General features: G+C 46.1%; 1 protein-coding gene across 32 annotated transcripts in view; it reads right to left on the bottom strand.

Moving 5' to 3' along the window:
• Positions 1–24957, bottom strand: part of TCF7L2 (transcription factor 7 like 2) — a 190008-nt gene extending 165051 nt beyond the window's left edge. For 5 of the 32 annotated variants that reach the window (XM_072971894.1, XM_072971893.1, XM_072971895.1 and 2 more), the window contains exons 1-4: positions 24223–24949; positions 23879–23945; positions 23546–23670; positions 11557–11625 (exon numbers count right to left, since the gene is read on the bottom strand). In XM_072971894.1, coding sequence (XP_072827995.1) covers positions 11557–11625; positions 23546–23670; positions 23879–23945; positions 24223–24411 — 450 coding nt within the window. In that variant the 5' untranslated portion in view covers positions 24412–24949. Of the gene's footprint in view, positions 1–11556; positions 11626–23545; positions 23671–23878; positions 23946–24222 lie in introns of all 32 variants that reach the window. The other 27 variants (XM_072971892.1, XM_072971909.1, XM_072971907.1 and 24 more) reach the window with 11 other exon arrangements.
• Between the last annotated feature and the right edge of the window lie 899 nt (positions 24958–25856).

The raw sequence follows: 25856 nt of genomic DNA, 5'->3' as shown, positions 1-25856 counted from the left end.
CAGCTCTAACAACCAGAAAATGACAAATTAATCAAGAAAGCAAGGCGGTAGAGTGCAAGCTTAGCATTCAGGAGGTCCTGGATTCAATCCTCAGTACTTTCATGAATGAATGAATATTATCCCCTCCCCCTCAAAAAAAAACCCCAGAAAAAAGAAAGCACCCCTCCAAGGCCCCTGGAAAGACCCACCCCTACCATGAACCAGCCATTCTATCCACAAAGTAGATGCTTTTCTTTAAGAGTCTGTTTTCCAATCTCCACCTCCCCACCTCCATTCACTGCCTGCTCAATTCACATTGTCTACACCCCACCCTCAGGAGTGTAAATCTGACAACAGCTTTCGAGCCAAAATCAGAGCCCCTAAAACTCAAGGACTGCAAAGGGTGCTCCCTCTTTCGGTGCAAAGATCTTCACATTCGGAAGCACATCTCAGTGTTTCTTCTAAATTAATTTAGTTGCATTACTTGTTCCGAAATGATTAGCAGGTCTACCAACAAGCAGGTCAACCTGAGGGCTTTATGTGCTGGCAGGTTTTGGTGGAGATGGTAGGTTAAATATTTCAAAGTATTTTGCCTAGATTCTACTGTTGAACTAGTTTAGAATACTCAGACTGCCAGAATTCAGTTGAACTGTAACTATAAAATCTCCATTTTTCATTATCATCCCCTGATGGGTGCTTCAACAGAGTTGAAAGTTGGAGAAAGCCAGAAAGTAAAATCCTAACAAATACGGCTCTGGGAGCAAAGAGTTGTGTGGAATGGACACTAAATGTACACTGTGACTCCATACAATGAACTGCACCCCAATTACAGAAAAAAAGACTCTGAAGGCTTTAACTTTCATTTACACCAGCGCTCCCAATAGTTAGATTTATGGGCCGGGGGGGGGGGGGGGGGAAGAGGGCACAGCCATGAATTTCTTGGCGGCCCACTGCCAAGCTCCTTGTACATGCCAGTCTTTGCAACGCTCCTCTCAACAAGCCAAGTGTCCAAGTCCTGTCCACTCCACAATAGAAAAGAAACCCCCAAACCAAAAGAGAAACACCAACCAATCACAACTCAATGGGAGACTCCAGCCACTCCTCCCAACACAAAAGGAAGCCAGAGTCTAAAATATCCTGGGCCGAGACAACACTGGGGGGGGGGGGGGGGGGCAGCGGTTGCCAGGCAGGCAGAAAACAAAATAATAAACTCATCAATTCAGGGATAAAATCATAAAATTCCCAGGAATGCGAACAATTCAGTGAATCTAGGCTACGAGGTCCTTATAGACCCTAATTAAGTCTGAGTTGTAGAAACACCAGGATTCAGCACTGAAAGTCACTTCTCTGAAGGTGCATGCTTTCACCCCCCTCATCACCATATATTGAGCACCTACTACACGCAAAGCTAGGCCACCGCTCAGTAGCTATTTTTTAAAAAATCGAAAATTTTAAATAGATTAAGACCTTCCAAACTCTTCCAAATGTGCCTAACATATGAACTTCAGAATAATAACCGCTTTCCAGTAGAGAATCAAATGCTCCAAATTATCAATTTAAATTTAGCCATCCCTTTTCTCTCTCTCTGTCTTAAATCATCATTAAGCAAACAGAAAGAGCATTTTCTAGGCCTCCTACTACAAGGCTTGGAAAATCCCATAAGGATATTAGGGGTCTGGAAGTACAGAAGAGGAACCCCAAATTTCCTTTATTATTTTGGACTGTCAATAGCATTTAGGCAAAACACCTCCTCTCATTTCTGCTTCATATGTTTTCCTTACTGGTTCATTTACACGGCGCTGCTCTCCCAACAGCAGTCAGTACATCGTTTTGTCATTTCTGCCTTTCCCCGCCATTAGGGCAGGCTGCAGAGACGACACCCCAGCTGCCTCCCGGAGTGGCCAGCAGCATCAGCGCATCCCTTCCCTCCAAGTGGTCCCCCCGTTGACTAATGTTCACCAACACTCATACATCATTCCCAAATTGGTCCAAATGAATTAAACACAGCTCTGCTTAACATTACGAGATTTAAATGGATTTTCTCTCTACAGGTCTGCCCCATAATTGGGTTTATCCATCTTGTTGAAGTACAGTTTACACTTGCTAACATCACGCCAATTCAAGCTACATTTTCTGCTCCAGTGGCAGGAGCAAGGCAGATTTGTCATCGGATCATAACAGGTAATTCAAACAACAATTAGTTTGATGACGGCCCGTATGTCAATGTCTGCTCCCAGCAGCCCGGCTCACAGTCCGTGCGCTCTCTTCCTCAAGATGAATTGTCTTCACAATTCTTCAATTTCAATCATCGACAATGTTTACTGAATCAACTTAAAAACTATTGACACAAGACTATCTTCCCTACGGAGCAACCTCACTACAGGCCTGGTGAAAAGAATCCTCCAGGCCCCCCAGGATGGGCTTACACACGTCCATTTTCATGCCTTGGATAACTTCTGATTTTCAGCCAACCTTCTTGATTCTGGTGCCTCACCTCACCCTCAAACTTCAGGGAGGCACAAGGTTTAGGAATAAGAAGGAATGAGTTTGTTTGTATAGGCTCATCCATCCACAAGTATGAAAACATTTGTTTTCATTTTTGTTTTTTTGGAAGTCCCCTGCAGGAATGAATGACAAATTCTCGAGATCTGAGAAAATGTTAAGACCCAATGCGTAACACTACTTGTCGTTAAAAAAAAAAAAAGCTGATATTGCTTTTAAAAACCAACTAACCTCCAAGCATCTTGAAAGCTAGAAGACAATCACATAAATATAAACCAGTCCAACCACGGTTATGCACTGAGCAACGCCACAGTCACTGAGACAGGGTGCAAATTCATGCACTGAAGGGGAACTGAAATCAAAATATGAGATACCCGGGAAAGAACATTAAGTTGACATAGGGACTGAAGGTCCATCTCAGATTATTTGGTTGAGTACCAAAAAATATATTCATTGGCCTCTCATGTTATGAAAGAGACTGTTAAGAGAAATATGCAAACTTAGGTACTCTGTTCCCTCTCTGCCCACAGTCTGTATTATTTAAACACATTCACACCCTTTGTTGAGCACCTACTATGTCCCAGGCATTCCTACACGGCACTCTAAGGATACCAAGATGAGGCACAACCTCAAAAGAGCTTATATTCTCATCAAATGGTACAAAGACTAGGCAGGATTTTTAAATGACCTAAGAGAAATTCACACAGCAACCGACAGGAGTCACAAATCTTTGTTACCCAGCAAAGATAGTCCACGTTATCAAATTTATCACGTGTGATATTCTTGACAGGAAATAAAACACACAATGCACATCGGAAAAAGGCATACTCTAAATCTACAAACAAGTACTTCACAGAGGTCTCCGTGGTTAAACACGGCAGCTTGGATTCATCGAGCAGCGTGCCACTGCCCTGCCCAGCCATTTGAGACCTTATCTCCCTTAATCTCCCAACAACTTTCTGGAAACTGGTAGCACCATCATCCCCATTTTACAGATTAGGTAGCAGAGGCTCAGCAGACCTGGACCTGAACCCAGGTTATCTGGCTCCAGAAACACGAGCTGAACCTCCCACCTCATCTTGTACCTGTCCCTTTAAAATGGAAAGGCCATTGCCCAATGGAAGGGTGCACACTTTGTTAAACTAAGTCTGTAGTTCTCATCTATGGACAGTTTGGACCCCAAGGGGACACAGGGCAAGGTCTGAGGACATTTTTGGTTGTCATATTTTTGCTGGGGGCCAGTGGCACAGAGAGGGTAGAGTCCAGGGCTCTTGCTAAACAAACATCCTGCCATGCACAGGACAGTCCCCAGTGCAACAAAGAACCATCCGGCCCAAAATGCCAACCGTACTAAGGTTGAGAAACCTGGGCTCAGTAATCTTATCTCACTCAGCCTGCAAAAACATGCAAATTTCCACTCCAGGCCTCAATCAGTGTAGAAGCTGGTATAACCAAGTGTTTTTCCAGCTGGTCCCATAAAAAAACTGGGGTATTGTGAAGATGCTTCAAAGCGTCCACAAATGTTTGATTCTAATGTTTCTTTTTAGAACAAGCTCTAGATCAAGAAATATATAGCACCTGTCCTTACTTTTAAGCTTTACATATTTTTTGAATCTCAGTGTATTATTCATTAAAATATTAAACTGCCAACCACCCTGCGGGTTTTGGTGGAAACTTCAGGAAGAATGGTCTATTGTAACTTCTGTTTAACTGAAGTGGATGTTGAGATGTCAATATAAATCGTTTAATGGAGAAAAAAAAAGCTGTAGCCACTTAACTGTTTGACCAGGATTTGATACCACACAACCAAACCAAACTCCAGAAACAAATTATGTGCTAAGCTTGATAAGCCTGCAAGTGTCAGGAGAACCCACTTAGAAATTTCTGTGCTTAGCTGGATGACCCCATGATTCTCAGGTACTCTAAAAAGTTAATAGCGAAGTGCAACTTATAAAATGGAGTCACTAAGAAAATACAAGGGCTGGCTGCCACAGACCAGACCCCTACGCCTGCTGGCTGTGGCCCAGAAGGGGGCACATATGGCTGATAGAACAGTTGTTTCCATTCTTTCCAGTTGTTCCAGTCAAAGACGACCAGACGTCCTCTCCGCAGCCTCCCCAGCCCTCTTACAGACCATGCAGGCTGGGCCCCAAGTGCCTTAAGACAGTGGAGAATGAACAGATACAAATACCTCAACTCAAACAAATACAATGATAAAATTAAAACAGAAGTTTAGAAATGGTAAGTAAAAACGGTAACACTCGATTGTCTTATTTTATCTGGCCAATGTAATGCAACTGCTATTGGCTTAGACAAGACAATAATGTCTCCTTAAAAGACAGACATCAGGCCACAATGGACTCCCGGGTTCTGGTCTGGGCTCTGTTTCTGCCGAGCTGTGGGACCTCAGACAAACCGATTCGCCTCTCTGCTCCCCAGTTTCCTGGCCTGTCTAAATGGAGTCTACCTTGGTTCCACTCCAAGAGTGGTCTGGGGCCCAAGAGCATCAGCATCCCTTGGGAGTGTGTTAGAAATGCAGGCTCTCAGGCCCCCCCTGGAATCACTGATTCCGCATCTGCATTGTCACGTGACATGGAGGTGTGAGCAGCACTTAGCCGGCCCCCTCCGCTTCAGGGTCCCGGAGCGCCCTGCATATATGACAGCAAGAGTCCCACCTTCCCTCACCGGTACTAACTCAGGAGGCAGTGAGCATCCTTGATTACCTGATAATGAAATGTTCTCAAAACAGAGGCTACTATCATTGAACAGACATGCTTTAAAGAATTCTGAATGTAACCAGCCTTTTGTCCCCCAGGGAAAAAGAGTCAAGCCAGAATAAGCCAGCAAACAAACAGACGACTACAAATAGTTGTTCTCATGAAACAATAGGCATCAGAATCATCCAAAGAGTGGAATGGGATACAGATTCCAGGATCTCCTAGACTGGAGCACTGTCTTTAACGCTCCCCCTGGGGACTGTAATGTGCAGCTGGAATTGGGAAGCACAGCCCTGGTCCAGTGGTTCTCAAAGTGCTGTCGCCAGAGAATGGGCATCAGCATTACCTGTAACAACTTGTTAAAGCTGCAAATGTCGAGACCTACCCAGACCTACAGAACCTGAAACTCTGGTGGGGCCACGATCTGCATCCCAGCAAAGCCTCCGGGCACCTACCTTCCAGGGGATGCTTGCTCAAATTTCTGAGACGTAGACCTAGTTCTAAAGAAGGAAGATCTCCAAGGGGTTAAAACCCAGGAGTCCGTATTTCTGAGCAGTGCCCAGGAGGTTCCTTGCAATACAGCCCAGAGAGCTGGCTGGTCACCTGCTTCAGGAAACCCCCAGGCCCTACTGAGCATTATTCTGAGCAGACAGTAGTTAGCATGAGATATGCGGTACAGTCTCTCTCCAGTCTGACTGCCCTAGTTTGAATCCAAATTCCCTGAATGTGGGCAAAATATCTCAGGTATTTAAGTGTCCATTTCCTTGTTGACAAAATGGGGATAATCACGGTAAGAGTAACTACACCATTTGGGTTTCCTTCTGTGTCGTTATGAAGAGTCAATAAATGATTCACATACAGCACTTAACATCGGACCCAGTGCATCGGGAGAAGTCAATAAGCAGAAGCTGCCACCATTATCAACTGTTGTCACTGCTTCTGACCCCAAGACTAAACACACTACTGCCCAAGCTAGCCTTTCATAAACAAAGAAATGCCTCTTCCTGAGCCTTACAGAAGCCTCTGGCTCTCTTCACATAACCAGGGAAAAGAAAAGGCCTCAAAAGCTCACTGGAACCTGAGTGCAGTCTAGTTTCTCACCCAAAATGAGAAGAAAAGTTATCCCCATCGAGTACGTGGCCAGCCCTCAATTTTCAATCAGCAAGTGAAAAACAACTGAGCAGCCAATAAGTGATCAATTAACTGATCCCAGAAGCCTCTGAGGCAACAACCCCAAAACTTCAGTAGGCGAAAATGAGAACCCTGATTAAAAATGCAAACTCGCGGGCTGCACCGGAAGCCTGCTCTATCAGACCACGGGGAGTGGGGCACTTACAAGTCAGCATCTAACTCATCACCAGAAAGGAAGCTCCCAGACGTGTTTTTGCTCACTGACGAATTCCGCAGGGGCCGAGCACACGGCAGAAGCACACCAAACATTTCTGAATGAATGAACAAATATTCTGAGGTATGGACTTCAATGAGACAATCAGGCTAAAACTCACCACTTGTAGCAAGTGAATGAACCTTTGGAATGAGTTAACTGGCATCTGGAGGCTTTGCCAAAGTACTTCAGTGAAAATGACATCTGTGTCTGTCTGTCTCTGTCTCTTTCTCTCTCGCACGCACACACACGCACGCACACACACCCCCTCTGTGGAAAGTGGACATGAAATCTCACAACCAGGTCTGGAAATGAGAGTAAAGAAAAAGTGAGGAAGTGAACGTACCAAGTACTGACGTTGTTTCTGCGAGATCTCCCTCTTCGCCCAGATTTGCTCCTCAACTGAGGGGGCAAATCCTCAAGAAAACCGCAAGGCCAGGGAACTTGCGGAGCAAAGGAGGGCCTCGTTCACAAGAGCCAACCATCAGAAACGTCAACTGGGGAATAAAAAAGCCAGGAGCCCTCCAACATCCTGGCCAAACCCCCTGGTCTAATTCTCTGGCCACTCTGATCACAAACACCAAGGATCTACTGGGGCAAAGTGATGGTCTCCAAGCCACAACAACTCAGGAATCTCAACCACGTAAAGACTCAGACAAGACTCAATGTCAAGTTCACAGTCAAGAATAAAGGAACAACATGGGGCAAGATGCTCTCCAGCTTCTATCCTTCTCTCGCTGGCTCCACAAAGCACAAAACCCTGAGGAGAGGCCTCGGGCCGTACTGAATCATGGGGGACGAGTTCTAAGACCAAGCAGGAGGGGTATGAGCTGGCAGAACTCAGACGGGAACGTGCAAGCCCAAGGACATGAGGGAAAGCAACACCCACTGCAGAATCTCCACTGCTCAGCTGTGTAAACAAATAAAATGGTCCATTTCTTCTGGATCTTCTCCTAGTTGTCTTTGTGCACGCACACACACACACAGACACACACACACACAAACCACTTCACATCTGAAAAGAAAAACAACCAAGAAAGGTCTACACAGTTTGTTTTTGCTGCGTGTGGAGTTTTTTTCCCCCCCAAATCACATCTGACTTGGTGTTAAAACATCAACCTTTGGCCAAAATACTCTTAAAACAAAGGCTTAATTGGTTCTGAAGTAGCCCTTCTGAAAACCAAGGGAAACATCTTCCATGGGTCTTGACCTTGATTACAGAACTGCTCTTAGGGTTGGAATAATGATGAAGGAGGAGTGGTGGAAAAACTAGCTTCAGGGAAGCAACGGGGAGAGTGCCTAAATGTTTATCCACAGTCACCTGCAGGGCGTCCCCAGGGGGCATCTGCAACATGGGGCCACCTCTGTGCTCAGCCTGCAAAATCCTTTCCCGGAGTTAATGGAGAGATGGTGGGAGGAGTTCCCAGGAGCAGGGGCCAGAAAACAAAGCACCGCATGAAGGGAGCCTGGGTGGACTCCTACGCGTCACTCACATACCTAACAACCACTCTGCTGGTGCCTTTCAATGACAACACCTGAAATCCAGTGTTCAGGTCTCTTTCAAAAGGGCAACAGAAGCTAAACACAGGTATTACTCACCTAGTCCACTCTGGGTACAAACAACAGAATCTGAAACATATATTCCTCCGAAAGATGCAGGTTAGGTTACCAGGGCCTTATATTCATAATAGCAGGAAACTAGAAGCAATCCAAATATCCAAAAATATAGGGCACGTGTGCTGTGAAATAGCGCACGGCCGTGAAAAAAGAGCAAACAATGTCACAGGCAATTACAGGGATGTAACTCACAAACACAATGCTGAGGGCGGCCAGACATGAGACAGTAGATTCTACACGATCTCACTTCTAAGAAGCTAAAAAACAGATAAAACTAATCTATGGTGACAGACGAAACTAATCCATGGTGAGAATTTTTGTTGGCAGTGGGAGAGAAGCCTCAAATAAGCAAGACTTCTGGGGAATTGGTAATATTTTTTTTCAGGGCCCAGCAAACTACAGCCTATGTGCCAAATCTAGCCACCGTCTGTTTTTATAAAGTTTTATTGGGACCCAGTTGCACCTGTACCTACTCCTTTATATTTTTGGCTGCTCTCACACACAATGGCAGAATTGAGTAGTTACCACAGAGACTGTGTGGCCCACAAAGCCTAAAATATTTACCACCTGGCCCTTTACAGAAAAAGCATTCCAACCCCATTCTATATATACGGATTTGAGTGATGGTTTCATGGATGTTCACAAAAGTAAAAGTTCATCCACCTCTCCACTAATGGTCTGTGCACTGAGCTATATTTATATTATCGCAATAAAACTCTTTACAAGTCAATAGAGTTCAAAAACTATGTCTTTTCTTTAAAAAGGCTTTTTAATTTTCATTCCAGTTTTATTTGTGTTAACCATTTAGGGAGAACATGGTCTTTGTGTTACTCTTGTCTTTCCAAAACTGAGCCGGGTCAGGAGACTGTCAAAAGTGAGGAAGAGCCCTACGCATCAATCGATATTGTGTCCAAACCTTTTCCAAGAGCGTAACATGTCTGCAGAGTCCCTCGGAGGCCATTCATATAAACGATGAACTTGGCCAAGTCCTGAGATTACAGGAGGGGCGGGAGGGGACAGGGGTATGAATCTCATGTGATGCACGGTGTCATACTACTTGAGGTTATTTTAGGATGTAGCTTAGGAGAGCAACCAGCTCAGCTCAGACTGAAATACAGTATTTATTAAGGTTAGACAGTTGTAAATTTCCAGGGAAGAAAATTCTGCCCCGACAATCGCGTTGCATTTAAGGCTTAAACTGGAGAGTCGGGCAGAGGGGAAACGTCTGCTGTACCCTACACTCAAGTAGGGCCACCCTCCCCTCTATGCCCCACATTGCTACGGAGTTGCCGTGTGCCTTGGGAACAATTTTACTGCGTCTGAGGTTTCCTCTTTTTTTCCCTTGGCTTCTTTTGTTTTGTTTTGTTTTGCCATTTATCCTTTGATGAGCCAACTAAAATTACAGCTAGATACCATGTAGCTTGGCCTCATCCCGGTCTAGCGGTGACTGGAGGAGAGTGGGCCCTGAAAGCATGGCGGCGCTGGGTCTCTACTAAAATGTCTCCCTGTTTGCCCACGTGGGCACCAAGCCTTAGCAAACAGAAGCAGGGGAGAACAGTACCACCTGCTCACGGAGGAACGGCAATGGTTTCAGTCCCCCACACAATGAGCTCTGTAATTTACTCCGTCTTCCTCCTGAGAAAAGAGCTTCACGTGGCCCGCACCGGGCCAGGTGGCTTGGAGAAAGATGAACGGCCCCGCCTAACAAGGGACATTTCAGCGAGGGGTGTAAAGACACAACAGCTGGTCTGGTCTCAGCCGGTCTGGTCTCCCAGTGACATGGCCCCAGCCAGCCTTTCCACATCAAGATAGGGATCACGATACTATTCAACCTCAGCAATTCCCACACCCTAGGCAACAGGGCTTCCCAGCCCTCCACAAGATGTAGTAGGCCTCAGGACATCCATCCATTCATCAAGAGTTAGGGTTTGGGCTTGTTCGCCAACCAAGTCCTGAGTCGACACCATTTTCTGGGAGCAAAATTCACCGTGCCGTTCCTCAAAAGGAGGAAGGGTCCACCAGGAAGTGGGCCAGAGGGAACAGTGGCCAACAAGAATTCCAGCCTCGGAAGTCTCTGGGGGGTGAAGGAGTAATCCCAAGAGTTGCATTTTCCCCTAAAATACACACACAGATCGGCAACACAACTGCAGAAGGAACCAAAATATTTTTTAAATACGTTACTGTCACCTTGACATAAGCCCAAAATATTAGGGCTCCAACAAATAATGATGTCTGCTGAGTCACACTTTTCACTGGTGGAATAATTCACAACTGAGCTGGGGGGCAAAGGGCTATTGGAAAGTCTTCTCCAGGCAGATGCAGATCTGAAACAGCAGAGCTACAAAGATGCGATGTGGCTGTACTTCCACGAGACCACACACACAGACACAAGTTACCTGCAAGTGGTACCTGCCAGAAAGGGAGCAATGGAATAGCGTGAATGATACAACCAAGCGACACCAACTTCCAAGGAGAGACGACCCCAGAGCCAGACTGGAACAAAAACCTCCCTTCGAAGGGTTAACCCAGAAGCAGAAGACTCAAGAAGTTTCGGCACCATTAGTTACACCATGAGGTGCATCCATCCTGGCAAGGCCAGGCAGACAGATGAAAATCGTATTAGTCTGCCCTCCCTCCACTACTGCATTCTGCTGGCATCAGTTCAGCTCTGAGTCTATATTAGTCCGTGATTTGTTTAGCTAGCCTTTGGATTTAAGAGAATGGAAGCACTACGTGAGCAGGAAACAGGACACTCATCAGAAGCTGGGATCCGAAGCCTTTCCCTTCCAGTACGTCTAGTGTCATATATCAACAGGTCCAAGAGAAATCAACATTTCAGAACAATCAGGTCAAAAGCGGTATTCTTAGCACCACTTAAGATGATTCTGAACCACCGGAAACAACTCTCTGACTGTCACACAGCCTCCTCTCCCATCTCCCCCCTGCCCCCACCTTAATTCTTCCCGTTCACATTCTGTCCCCTCATCTGAGTCCCAGTTTAGGACCCCTCCCTAGGCAAAAAACAAACAAACAAACAAACAAAAACAGTAGCCAAACTGGGGTCTGTGAGACCATTATGCCAGATCTAGATATTATTAGCAAAAAACACAGGCTTCTCCTTTCTTCCATATCTTTAGATCATTTTAGGAGCATTTCTTCTGCTCTTGTTTCTTCTTGGCTTCCCACCTCCCCTGATGAATCAACCACCACCACCACCATCACCACCATCATCACCACCATCATCATCATCACCATCATCATCATCATCATCTAGGTTGGGGGAAGGGGCAGAGAATAAGAGACACAAGAGACCTACATATTGACAAATCAGGCTTCATGATCTCTTGCATGTCCTACCTGAATTGCAATCTGGTGTTCAATCGTTTTGTACGCAGAGTAATGTGTGCTCCCGGACTGAAAATGGAGCTGTAGAAAGAAACCAAATCAAAGCGTTCTGCTTATGTCACAAACTACAAGAAAACATCTTAAGCAGTTTATGAATAGCAGACAAACCTTCCTAGATTGAACTGCAGCCTTGGCATTCAATCAAGACCTGTGTATTTTTATCTGTTGCTATAAATAAGCTGCTCATAATAATCTAAGTTAAAAAAAAAAAAGCACCTATTCAGTAAGCAAAGGCGGGAGGGGGGGACAGGAGTGAGGATCAATGACATGAAAAGGAGAGACGGACGCCCATTAAGACATAAAGGAAGCTAGTGTGCAGAGCAGGAGGCTGCAGAGAAATTAACTGTGTGCTGCAAAAATCAGAATTGCGACACATAGGCAAGAAGGAAAAGACTGGGAGAGAAAGGATGTTGAGAAGCCACAAGACTGCAAAGGTACAAGCCCCCCCAGAGTTCTAGTAACTGGGCTCTCACTCTCAAACACAATTCTATTTTGGGGAAAACAAATGTGTCAGGCAGAATTCAGGGGCCACCCGATGCCTTATACATTCTTTCGCAATGACTAAGCTATCAGTCCCAGGACAGCTCGGGACAGCTCTGCAGCCCGCACGCACTCTAGGAATCCACACTTCCCCAAAGGGGGAGCCAACCAGTGCCAAAGAGCCACCGAGGTTTCTAAAGACCCCCGATTTGGGGGCCGCTGGGTGCAGGTACCTCCCTGGGTCACCCAGACCTTCCACGTAGTCCCTCCTGGGCCTTTCCCTCTAAAGTCCGATAGACCCCCTCAACAAAGAAGTAGGTAACCCCAAAGGGAAAGGAATACCAAGATGCCTCTACTAATTCTTCTCTTCCCAAATAATATTCGTTAATCTTAGGCTCCTACCAATTGGGAAAACAAACACTATCTGCTGATTTATTTTATAAACAGTGCAACAATCACTAAAGGACCTCAACAATATCTGAAAATGCATTTTAACTTGCCATAAATGAACAAATGATGAAGAATCAGACAGCCCTATAAAATCACTGCCCATCCCCCTCGAGGGCAGCAACAAGCAAATCAGCTGCATTTCCAAACACAGGTCTGTATCGTTACCGCCAACTATCGCTATTACTAGCACCAGCCAATGACTACGACCAGAGCCCTCCTGTACAGCAAAGAGTAACCCAGCCCGCAAGTGAGTTTGAGACCTCATTATTTTGTACCTTGCTCCCTGTTAAAAAAAAAAAAAAAAAAAACTAGTTTATACGGGTTTTTTTTTTAAGGAGAAAAAAAGAAGTTCACATAAGAACTTCTGAACCAACTCAAAGTAGATACCACATAGTTATGAAATTTTTAAAATAGCCTAAATCCATACTGCTCAAGGGGTAAGGCTGTCTTGTCCCTAGTTGGGGATATAGTAAGTTCTGAGGTCATTAGATCTTTTCCAAATGAACAAAAAAAAACACAAAACACTGCCCATATATATATATATATATATATATATATATATATATGAGTCTGCTTGCTCCCAAACGTAATAGTAATCAAAGTTAAAAGGGGGCACAATACAGGTGGGTCAAAAAATTACATATTCCTTAACCTGTCAAAGCACAGGAATGGATCACACTCTCTAAAGGCTGAGCCATTGAAGGTAAGCCCCCCACACACACACAGCCCCCCACACACACACGGCCCCCCACACACTCAGATGCAGTTCATCCAAAGTGAGTCACTGAAAAAGACAATGAATTTGCCCCCTCGGCCCCCCTGTCCTTTTTGTGAAAGCTGCCAGTCAGTAAGCGGAGATCGCACTAATTACTGTGACAATTCTGCATCGTGTTCAAACAACTTTTGTGAGAGGGACAGGTTCCTCTGCGAGTTTGGAATTCTTGGCCAAGAGCAGCTCTTGTCAGAGAGGGGGGCTCTCCTGCTCAGGAGAGGAGGCAACACTAAAAGCTTATCCCCCTTTTCAGCCGGTTTTATTCTGCACTTTTCCAACTGCCTGACTCAGAGCTTAATGGAAACTTGTCCAAGCTTTTCTTCCCACAAACCCTGCGGAGCCCTAAGGCAATCTGCACTCAGGGTAACCACAGAAATCTCCTATCATCAATTAAAACTGAATGGACACCTGATAGCTAAGTATGTATGTTGTGGAAACAAAATTTCATATAATCACAGCCTTCTGAATAAATTAATGAAACTGTGGCTAATCCAAATTCAATTTTCACTTGTCCAATTCCATTCATAATCCTTGCATTCATCACCACCCAAACAACACAACTCCAGAGAGAATGCTACAATTAAGACAGTAAATATACGGCTGCAAGGTTAAGAATCCAATAGAACAAAGTTAACTTCATGTTCACATACACACCGATCTAACATCCCCAAGCACTGTTAACTTCCCCCCACAGGTGTCCCAGCACACAGAATAACCTCGACCAGCTCAAAAATACACACAGCACAAGCTCCAGTGAAATCTCTACTCCCAGCCAGTACCCAGCGTGTTGGAGAGATTTCCAGCTCAACTTTCCCCAGCTACAGCGATGAGGACTTACAATTTTCTTGTTTCTCCTCTGGGTTTCCACCCCCTCTTTTCCCAAATACTCTTCTAAATCACACCCTTTGAACTGCTTTTTCCTTCCCTGTAAAACACAAAGATGCCTTGTTCATTATAGTCTAGCTTTTTAAAACAAAGATAAAATACAAGGACCCAGTAAAAACTTGGCATTCTAAACTGGAACAATAATTTATTTATATCTCTGTAAAAAGCTAGAAGGAAGAACAGAGAGGGTTGGCCCTTTGGGGCTTTTTTGGAAGACGAGGGAAGGTTGAGAGATCTTAGCTGGCGATCTAAGGCTGATCTGAGTTTCAGAACCAGGCTCCCCCATGCCTGGGCTCTTGGGACCCTCCTGCTCTTGGTCACCTGCATCATTCCAAGTCACTTCCTCATCCAGCAATGGTGGCTGTTATACCCTGGGCACGTAACAGGGCCTCAACGTGTTGCCTCCCCCGCTGGGGCATCCGGAATTGGCACCAAATGAGAACACCAAGGTACTTTTCATGTCCTTCCTTCCCATGAAACTCTCAACAAAACAAACCTTCTCTTCCTGCGTGCTTGGTTACAGTGGCCAAGCCCACCCACCCCTTCTAATACCCACTCCCTCCTCCACGACCCAGCCGTCTCTGCCCAGAGGAAGCGCCGTGGAGATATGGCTGTGCTTAACACAGGTTTGTATAAATACTCCAGCAATTCAAAAACCAGCGTTTTACAATTAACCACCTCCTTTATTATTATCCCATCCAGCTTTCTCTCGTTTCATTCCTAATCACTACTACTGGCCCTAAATTTGATGCTTCAGATACAAATCATCATAGATATTCAGGGAGGAAAGGGAAACAGCTTTTTCAAGCACAGAACTCTCATTCTCAAAGGCAACTTAAAAAAAAAAAAGGCCTACATTGGGTTTTCCAGCACTAAGTCAACTTCCAGTATGATGAAGATTAATTCTTTCTGCCTACTCACTCCACTAAATTGGGAAGAAGGGCAACAGTTGCCTTATCTCCAGTTTTATGAATCACCTCGCTTCCTCTTTGATTTAAAAAATTTTTAAAAAGAAAGAAATCCAGATTCATTTCCTAAAAGGTTTTGGCTTTGGGGGGTTTTGGGTCCACCTTCCTCTCTACTGTGTAGTTACCACCATGGGGCTCTTGAAGTTTAATTTCCATGTCATTAGCTTTCAAGACAGAATAGGGGCTTAAGAATACTTTTAGGTCACCAGCCTTTTTCAGGACAACCCCAGCCCTATGCTGGGAGCCTTTAACAATGGGAAATAAACTTCTGATCAGGTCTTTGGGTGCCTGCCTGCCCTTTTAAAAGGTGCCAAGGGGGCTTCTAACTTCCACAGGGAAGGCAAAACCAGCCCTGACTGGTAGGTAAGGGGGCTTAAACATTCCTGCAAAGATCCAGACACGGAACATCTGTACCATCCTAAAACAACAACTTAACAAAGGCAACCCCTTTTCACTTCCTGGCATTCTCCTTCAGAAATTCTGCTGCAACAAAACACATGCCTTCAGACACAGGAACAATCTCTCCTACTGTCTCGATGTTCCATCAAATGTCTATTTATCCTCATTAATTTTTTCTTTTCTTTTCCTCAACCTGAAACCATCAGCTATGAGTCAGAGAAAGATCATTAACTTTTACAGCTTCCATACACATCCACCTACTCACATTTGGGGAAAGAAGTATTGACTTGCAACACTGCCTGAGACCAAAATCCTCAAAGAAGGAAAAAAAAAAGGTGGGGGGGCAGGGGAATCGCTTCAAGAAAGTTATATCTATAGTCTTTGGGGGGATGTTACGCTCATTGTTTTTCCACTTTGTGCTGCAGTCTCTTGCAAAAAAAAATAAGTTGAAGTTGAACTTGGTTATGATGGACACTTCTGGATTGGTTTTTTGAGGGAAAATTAGATGATTTTCTTTAAACATCAAAACATAATTACAGTTCTTAAACTGTTTGGGAGAGTGGGGGATAAAGTGAATCAAGTTTCCTGCTCTTGTACAAAACACATTTCCCAGCATACAAAAACACGTGGGCTAAAGTGCTGAGACATGTTCCTAACACAGCATTTTTCATTAAAAGTTGCTACACTAACACTCTTAAACTGATGCCCCATCATTACTCCACTTAGCAGTCACAGCGCTGCAACTCATAACGAATTAATTTGCATTAATGTGGGTTTCATGCGTCCTTCCCTGGGTATGCCATTGTGCTTCAGGCTTAATAAAACTGACACAATAACATAGCGCCTTTTATTTCACTTTCCCAAACAGACCAACCCACCCAAAGACCCACACAAATCCTCTCGATTTTTCAAGCATTTTGCTAATATATTTAGTACATCATAATTGGCCCAGCACGCAAGACCCTAGTTATCTCCTCAGTAAATATTTATAGCATCACTCTTTCCCATTCATTCTGCATTTTCTTAGAGAATCTCACTGTAGCCTACATCTGCAATTCATTGACTTTACAATTTACCACATGTTGGGATGGGAGAGGTCTTAGCTCCATTTGAATCACTACACAAATATGCAAGTGATTTATCGGTTTCAAACTGAAGACTGCAAGAGAGGGACTCCACTTTTCCTGAACATTACTTCTTCTGGCAGACCATGAACAATTACAGTTCGTACTAATTAAGCTCTGTAAATGTGCTGTGCCTTACTAATGCCTGCCAGGCCTCAAATTTATTTTCATGATGCCAAACTTTAGCGAGCAATTTTAACTCCTTCAGAGCTGATCCCACTAATAGCCATTCCTTCCCCTGTAGACCGAGCTGTTTAGGGCCACTTTGTGACAAAAAAAAAAAAAAAAAAAAAAGGTAAACTATAACAGACTGAATTACCAGCCCGAAATCTGATGTGCCTAAGGAAGAAAAAACCTATCCTGGGAAAACCGAAGAACACCAGGGCTGATAACCCGTTCAAAGATCCCACAGCCCCATCTTTGTAATGAGCTGTTAAGGGATTCATATCTGTCCCTGAGGGCTAGTAAGTTTCTGCATTCCATTGATTAGAAAATAAAACCTTTCAGCCTCGGTCTTTAAGTTTGGGTTGGATGTAGGGAAGGATCTGGCCAGAAATGACAGAGCCATCAGCCCCCCTCAACAGTTACCCACACATCTCAGAATCCCACTTCCCCTTTACCATGTGGTCAGTTTTATAACGCACGCTAAAACAGCCCACTTTTTAAAAAATAAACTAAAGTCGGCAGGATTATTGGGGTCTCGACCACAGATGCCCCACCCCCAGACCCTCACACAATAACTTACATGCAATACATCTGCTGCTGGATATAAAACTCTGGGTGAAAAGTGGATTGGGACCAGTCTTTACTGAGCAAAGCAATATCGTTGTTAACAGCATACACCCCACCATGGTATTTCCATCTCTCATAAGAAACTTCTAGTCCCTAATTTCAATCCAGCCACTTCCTCAAGCGCAAATCTTTGTCCCATCTCCTTACACTTTTCTAACCAATCTTAGCCAAGCATTTATTCTGCCTCCCCTGCTTTTTCTGCGCTCCCTCCCCAAGATACCAGTGCACTTTTCCCAAACGAGTGGCCTTCCCATCCCAAAGGTAAACCTGGATTGTTTTTGTCATCTATTAATTCTTGTAATCAACTCTCCTCACACTGTGTCACTTTTTTTTTTAAACCCTCACGTTAACCGGCGCACTCTGCCATGTGTGTATTTTCCCTTCCAGCTCAGTGGAACATCGTATAAATTAAAGAGCAGTCTCCTGTATCAGGTTTCTTTAAGTATTCTGAGAAATATGCACAATATAGGCAACAGGATCTCGAGGGGAAAAAAAGAAAAGAGAAAAGAAAGACAAGAAAGAAAGGAAAAAGAGAGGAACCAGAAGAAAGGGGGGAAAAGATGCGAACACCTAGAGCAACTTTGCTTTTGAAAAAAGGCATTTGTGCAGAGCCCCCCACTGAATTTCCATCCCTGAAAGTGCTCTTTATAAATGTGTATAACAATAGCCTGGAGGAAAAGTACAAGTCAGCTGCCAAAGGAGGAGGGGGTGTCTGTCTCAGTAAGCTCAAGACTGTAGAGGTGGGGGTCAGAGGAGGGGAGGGGGCAGCATTTGCGATAGGCTGTCCTCAACGCCCCCATCTCACTGCTTATAATTAGTTGGAGAAATCTGAGCTACTGCCAGTGTCTGCGGACCTTGAATATTATAAGGCCAACGTGGCGTCAAATATCTTAACATTCGTAAGTGTTATGGGCTGTAAATAAAGCCTGTGGATTTATGACCCGGTGGCGCTTGCCAGCAAAGGACTGGGGCACATTTCTTTCAGCAGACCTGTCGAGGTGCAAGTTTGCCTTTGGTTGTAAAATTAACCATTTCCTTCACAAATGTGCTCAATTATAAGTCAGAGTTGAAGATTTACTTCCACGGTTGCCAATATCCACTCCCAGAAGAAACTCAGACGCCCACATCACACACCCCTTCAAAAATGAAAGCCTCAAGAATTTGATTCACCCCCCTCCTTTTCAAAACTCCTGAAATGTGTCACCTCGAAACAGTTATAAATGCGGTCAAAGATATTATCTAATTCCACTTACCAAGACTAAAAAGCTTACACCTACTTCCTTGGAAAGTGCCTATTTATTTGGCAATGCCACGGTTTAAAAAAACAAAAAAGGAGTAAATCACTCCTTGCCTGAAGTCTCGTCCCTTCCCCCAGTCTAATGTCACCTACTTCCTGTGTTGGAGAGAGCCTTTGCCAAATCCAGGGTGCCTCACACTTAACTGCCAATAAACCAACTTCCACAGAACTTCCAGACAGCTGGGGAAAAGGTCCTCGGAGTTTTAGTCATGGTCCAGAAACACGCGTCCGCACAAAAATTTGCAGCTGTCCTTTCTCTACAGTGCATTTTTAATGTGATTCAGGGGCCCCTGTCGTGAAACATCTGACAAAATGTAAAATCCACTTAGACACCTTGTAGTTTACCCACTGTGCATGGGTAAGAGAAGTTGCAACAAACATTTCTCCACCAAGAACCCTAGGCACTCTTTGCATGCACACAGGCACCTCGGGGGATGTGAGGAGGCATTCAAGACCTGGAAAGACTTCTACTGTAATCTTTAAAAGCACAGCCTCTGGTGCAACTATTAAAATGCTGGGTTTCTAAAGCAAATATTTTTTTAATGGCGTGCAGAACTGCAGTTATCCTGCGCTGCGAACAGAACAGCATTCTTGATCTGCCAGCCCCCGGAAACCTTCCTGTAACTTTTTCACAGCTTGCTAAGAAACAGAAAGCTGACCAGCTTCCAGCAGGGACTCTAAATGAAATCCATATCAGCAAAATTAAAAATCAAGGTAGAAAACTCCTAGCAAGGACAAGGATTGTTTTCCTCCAAATCTTTTCTCAATCAGATAGGGGGCATCCGTGAAAGCTACTTCCTTTCAGCAGTCAAAAGTTTCCAAAAACACTTCTTCCAGATAAACACTTAAGGCTCCCAACTGCCTAATAGTTTTGTTTCTGGGGTTTCAGAAAGCTTTCATTTCAACAAATATGCTGCAAAGCGCTGGCATATTAAATGTATAATCATTAAAATATGACTTATGGGGTGAATGGTGAGCCCATAATCCAAACTGCAGACATTAAACCCCAACCTATAAAGATTAGCATGGAATTAATACTGTTGCATTCAGACTGAAATCTAAACATGTTCACCATAAATATTTCTGAAGGAGATGAAAAACAATTAGCATAAATACCAAAGAAGGGCAAGAACACCTGTTCTTTTTCAGGGCGATAAGCATTTTATTGTTCTCTATTTAAAATGTAATGACCTGTGTAATTACAGTAATATTACATTGTTATGTAGGGGCTTGGAATGTCACACTTTGCAAAGTGTTGTCAAAACAATCAGGGGTGAAGGTGGGGGGTGGGAGGACAGCAGGGAAGGACCACCATTAACCCTTCACACTCCGAGGTCTAAATCTTTTGTATTAGAAAGGATTATGTTGTTTGAGCGAGGAGAAAACATCCATTTTTCACCGGGCAGAAAAAGAAGTTGCTGCCCAGCTAAATAAAACCCCAATGAATAGGGCCCTCTTGGTCTCCTTTAAATGCTGGATTCCAAGTTCAAAAATGAATTCAAGATGCTGCTTATTTATTTGTTCAGCCTAGTAGCAAATAGCGTCAGCTGAAAAGCAAATAACTTTGGATCAAAGATGCAAAAGCTCTAATAATCAAGTCCTTAAAAAGAATTTCAAGCCTAACTGGAATTTCGGCCACCATATTCCATATTCTCATTTGGCAGGAAGGAAAAAGAAATGCAAAACTACTTTTCCAATCAACTTTAAAATGGTAACAGTATTCTTATCTTTAGTATACAATTGTTACCACGATTCTAATATTTGCCGGTCTATCACCTCCCATCTACTTAACCAGACCTCTCTCCTTAATGCTTTTTTGTATTCGAATCTGTCTTTTTAAAAGCCGGTTCTATTACTGTATCAAAGACTACATCAATGTTATGCAGAAATCTTTGTCGTTTTAAAATAAAATTATTACTATCAAGCTTTATGGCGTCTTCAGCAATTAAAGCATTATTCTTGAGATAATGTATTATTCATCATAAGCTCATTTAATGATACTCCTTAATTCTTTACGTTCTTCAATAGAAAAGCAGGAATCGGGAATCCAAAGAGTTTGCTTTTTAAAGGATGCGACTGCTTACAGGTACACTCATAAGTAACAGTAAATGTAGCAAGAAAACACCACCACCAAGGAGGGCAGGGAGAAGAACACAGCATATAGCTAATGTGTCTTTATACCTTGCGCTCAGAAACATTCTATGAAGCACTAAGAATTTCAGATGAGCATGAAAAGACTGCTATCTTGCCTATAGGTTCCTTCCGCAGCTGTATCAAATCTGGAATTGCAAGCCGGCCCTCTGATCGAAGACGTCAGGAGTGACACACAACAGCCTCTCATCCTCATTTCCACTGCTCTGCTTACCGACTTAAATAAATAACTTTAATTTTAGAGCACAAAAACTAACACAGGTAACCGATAGGAAGAAGGAAGGGTGGGTGCACAAAGATGCCTGTTGGTGTTTGAGACGCAAATATTCAAACTGCCTCCTGAGTTCAGAAACGTCTTCTCAGACTCAATCTGATGTCACAGCACCAGGCCACCCGCTATGTCCACAATTAAAATAACTAGACGCTGTGTATTCCTACAATGCCCACAAAGGGGGACGGGTTGTTGGGAGCCTTCCTTTTCACACCGGGAAATCATTTATTTGCCTTTAACAATTTCCCTGTTTCCTAATTACAGCACAACACAACTGTTGGAGTTTCAGGACAGAGTAGGTAGGGCAAGACTGCCACCGGTCACAGCCAGGGAATTTGCAAAGAGTCAAGAGGGCCAGCAAGCCTGCCATCAAAGCTCAATATTCAGATGGCCTTTCAGATGGCTAAGTGGATTTTAAAATAATACCAGAGAGGTTTCCATTATAGGGGGAGGGGAGGGGAGTAAGAAATTCTCAGAGTTACTTTGGAATGTCGTTTGGTCGGGTTGGTTATTACACAAACTCTCCCATTCTGAGCCGAGTACTCCCGGCTCAAGATGCCCACAAGCTCCCAAGAAAAATACAACGTAACTGGACTACGTTTCCCCTACAGCTGCAACCCCACAGCCCGGCTCCTGCAGCCTGGAAGAGCTGGCCCAGCGAGAGGAGGTCGGGCTGAAACGCTCTCCCAGCTTCCCAAGCATGCAGAAGCCTGGGCGCAGGGGAGGGAGGTGGGGTGGGTAGGAATAATTATTTCTCTTTCCTAGCCATAAAATATGACCGGTCTAGCATGCCCTTGCCATTTTTGCCAGGGCCCAAAAAACAAGTCAAACCTGATAGTTAATATTTTAATGCTTAAAAACACTTGTGGATCTGATCGACTCCCGTCCGGCGAGCCCTCGGCCATTAGCACCGAGTCCACGGCTGCTGAACAGTGGGTACACTATTTCAAACTGCTATCTCGAGTTACAGACAAAAAAAAAAAAAAGTAGCGTGTGTAAATAAGAGGAAGGGGGAATCAAACCAGAGAAGGTGTAAAAATGACAATCCCGAGAAGCCTGGCACAAACGTTTAGAGATTCGTAATCCAGGCTTTAGAGAGGAGGGTGGGATGGGGGAGGGGGTTCAGGGCAAGGGCAAGGGGCAGAGGCCGGTCGGGGAAGGGGGTGATCCTTATTAACAGATATCAGGGGTGGGCGCAGGACTCCCGCTGAGGGAAGGGACCCCCCCAGAGCCTGCACCTTGTGCCGCCCTGGGGCCCCCAAAGTTGGGTGGCCCGCGATCTGCAGCCCACAGCCCACTCCCTAGAAGGAGAGGCGCCTTCGGCCTCCCTCACCCCTGGACACCCTTGGGCCTCGCACGCCCTGGTCTCAGGCACCCCAGGGCCCATCGAGGGCCTTCTCGGAAGCTGGCGAGCGCAGACCCCGCTATACACCCCCAGGCACCAAAATTTCCTAGAAATACATCGAGTCCGGTTGGAGGAGGCCATCCCGGCTGCACACAAACCAAGAACCGCGGCCACGGGGGCCTCTCCACCCCGCGCGGGCCGGGAGAGCCCGCAGCCAGCGCGCCGGGCAGCCGAGCCCGCCACCGCGCCCAGGGCGCTCGCGGCCCTGTGGGGTTGCCCCAGAAAAGGAAGCCCAGAGCCCCCAAGTTTGCAGTGGGACCAGTCTGGGAAGCGTGACCTTCCAGGGGAAAAGGCGAGGAGGGCTGAGAGCCAGTCATCGCCACTAGAAAGCTAAACAAATAACCAGCCGAAAGAGAAAGCTGAGGCGCTTCTCCAAGGCCCCGGGCTCCGCGCGCCCGCTAGTTCCCAAGTCCAACGCCCGGAGGACAATCCACTCCCTACCCCGCGCCTCGGGCGCAGCCCAGTCACTCAGTCCCCGGCAGCAGCAGCCAAGGGGTTAACCGGGGAAAGCCCAAGACGCCACAAGAGGGAAGGAAGGGAGAGAGAGGGAGAAAAGAAAGAGCCACACAGTCATCTTCCCAGGGTGAAGAAACAAACACCACCACCAAAGGGGGCGGGGGGAATCAGAGCGCAAAAAAAAGTTCTTCTGACTTTCTCCCCCGCCAACAAAGCCCTGCTTGGAAAGAAAGGTCTCCCCAACATCACGAGGCAACAAACTGAAAGCAAGAACATGGCGAAGTGCAAACAAATCCAGTCCACAAAAGGCAGAAAAGTTTGGAGAGTTTCGGGCTGCCTGGGCCACGAGCGGGGGAGGGGAGGCGGGGAGGGGAGGAGGCGGGGAGGGGGAGGGAAGCGAGGAGGAGGGAGGGGGCAGGGCAGGGGCCGCATGCGGGGCCGGGCGGGCGGGCAGCGGGCAGCGGGCGGGGGCCGGGCGCGGAGGCACTTACGGTTCGGGCGGTGGGCGAGAGCGATCCGTTGGGGAGGTAGGGGCTCGTCAGGTCGGGGATCATGATGAAGGGGTAGCCGGGATACGGTGGCCCCTTAAAGAGCCCTCCATCTTGCCTCTTGGCCGCTAACATGGCGGGGCGGCGAAGGGACGGCGGCGGCCGCGCGGAGCGGGAGAGAGCGAAGAGAAACTTTTTAGAAAGTGTCCCAAGTGGCCAGGCGCCCCGGCCGGGCCGGCGCATGGCTGGGCCGAACGGGGCGCGGGGCCGGGGCGCGCGGGGCGGCGGGCCCGGGGGCAGCTCCCGGCGGCTGCCGGGCGCGCGGGGCGTACTCACCTTCTTCCAAACTTTCCCGGGATTTATCTCGGAAACTTTCGGAGCGAGGCGGAGGCCGTCTTTCCGCCTTCCCGGAGGGGTGGAGGTGGGGAGGGAGAGGGGCAAACGCCACGCAGAGGGGGGAGAAGGGGGAAAAAAGAGCCAGCGGGGTGAGGGGGTTTGAGGGGGGAGAGAAAAACAGGGTTACAAGTTTTTGCAATGGTGGCACCACACGGACACGCCGCCCGCCCGGCCCCGCGGCGCCCCACCGCCGCCCCCCAACCCCGATTTCTCCCCTTTAAGCAACATTTGCCAAGCCCAGGAAATAGATTAAAAACCCCACCGGCCCGAGGGGCTTTTCCTACCTCGGAATCGGAGGAGCTGTTTTGATTCGTTTCTGATTCATTGACTAGAGACGATTTGACATCAGCTAAATCCCTCTCTGCCGAGGAGTTTTCGGAGCTCTTCTCCTCCTGCTCGCCCTCGTCTTTGAAGGAAATCAGTTCGTCGTTGGCGCCTAGGTCATCTCCTCCACCGCCGTTCAGCTGCGGCATTTTTTTCACCCACCAGCAGCAATTTTGGAAGAAAAATGAAGGAGGAAGAAAAACCAAAAAAAAAAAACCCAAAAAGTTTTGCCCCCCCAAAAAAAATGCAAGAAAAAGACGAGTCCAAGGTGAACTTTTTTCTGCTTTGGGGTCTTTTTCTCCTGGGGAGGGGAAAGAGGGAGGAGGGGAGGGGAAGGGGGGGAGATCTTCTGCACGCGTGAGTTTGGGTTTCTTTTTTCTCTCGTTCCCAAGGATCCGATCAATGTGCAAAAAAATAATAAATAAAAAAGGGGGGTAAAAAAACACACCAACAACAACAAGAAGTCAGATATAAAGAGCAAAGGGGGGGGAAGCCGAAGATACAGGAGGAGCTCGTGCCGCTCGGATTTGAGTGAGTTGAAGTTAGACTGAGAGCTTTTCAGTTCAAAGGCGGCGCTGATTGACAGATAGAAAAGGGGGATCGAAATCCGGAGGAACGGAGTAGTCTGGGAGCGGAGATTATTGACAGGGCGAGAGGAACACACTCGCTTAATGAGATGCCGGGGGCGGGGCCAGTTCGGTGACGTCTGCATAAATAAACAGCCGGGGTGGGCGGGGCGGGGGAGGCTAACAATGATCCTTTCGGGCGCCGGGAGAGGGAGGAGGGAGAGGAGGAGGAGGAGGAGAGGGGCGGGGGAGGTGGGGGGAGAGAGACAGAGGGAGGAGTGCGCAGGGGGAGAGGCCTGCGCTGAGTGTGTGCGAGCCCGGGAGTCTGGGCGAGGGAACGGGGACTCGCTCCGGGAGGGGGGAGGCTTCAGAAAGACAATGCGGAGTAGGAGAGGAGGGAAAGGGGGTGGCGACCGAGTCAGGAATCCGAGCTGAGGAAGGCGGAAGGAAAGCCCACTTGGGGGGCGGGGATGGGGAGAGGCCCAGAAAAAGTACACTTCAGAAATATTAGAAATAAGCCTTAAGGAAGGGGAAAAGAAGGAGAGGAGAGTATTGCGAAGAAGAGGTGGGGGGGTGCTTAGTGGTTAGGCCAGCAGTGAAATCAGCCACCCTTGGGCGGGATGTAACAGAAGTGGTCAAAAAGAGAGATCAACCCTCCACTTTCGGAGAGCTTGGGGAAGTGGAGGGCTGGGCAAAGTTCCTGGTCATCTGCAGTGAAAGAAACTATTAACCCACGAGGTCTTCCCTCCCCTTTTTGTTTATTAATAGTGAATCATTTCACTAAATCTTAAGCCTCACTAGAATAAATATGCCAAGATGACTTTTTATCCAAAAAACAATCAAATACTGTAGTGTTTGTCAGAGGCATTAAAAATATCCTTAAGGAAAAATACATGATTCTTTTCAATGTAGAGCGTTGTCTTTTTTTTTTTTTTTTTTCTTAAACTGACGTTGGAGGTGGTAGGAAATGAACTAGAATTCAAAGTCCTTTCTGACTTTGGAGGTGAAAAGTTTGGGCGTTAACACAG

This window comes from Vicugna pacos, chromosome 11, assembly GCF_048564905.1.
Source record: "Vicugna pacos chromosome 11, VicPac4, whole genome shotgun sequence".
Taxonomy (NCBI): Eukaryota; Metazoa; Chordata; class Mammalia; order Artiodactyla; family Camelidae; genus Vicugna; species Vicugna pacos.
Note: the sequence above shows the minus strand (reverse complement) of the source record. Positions and strands in the feature narration are given on the sequence as shown.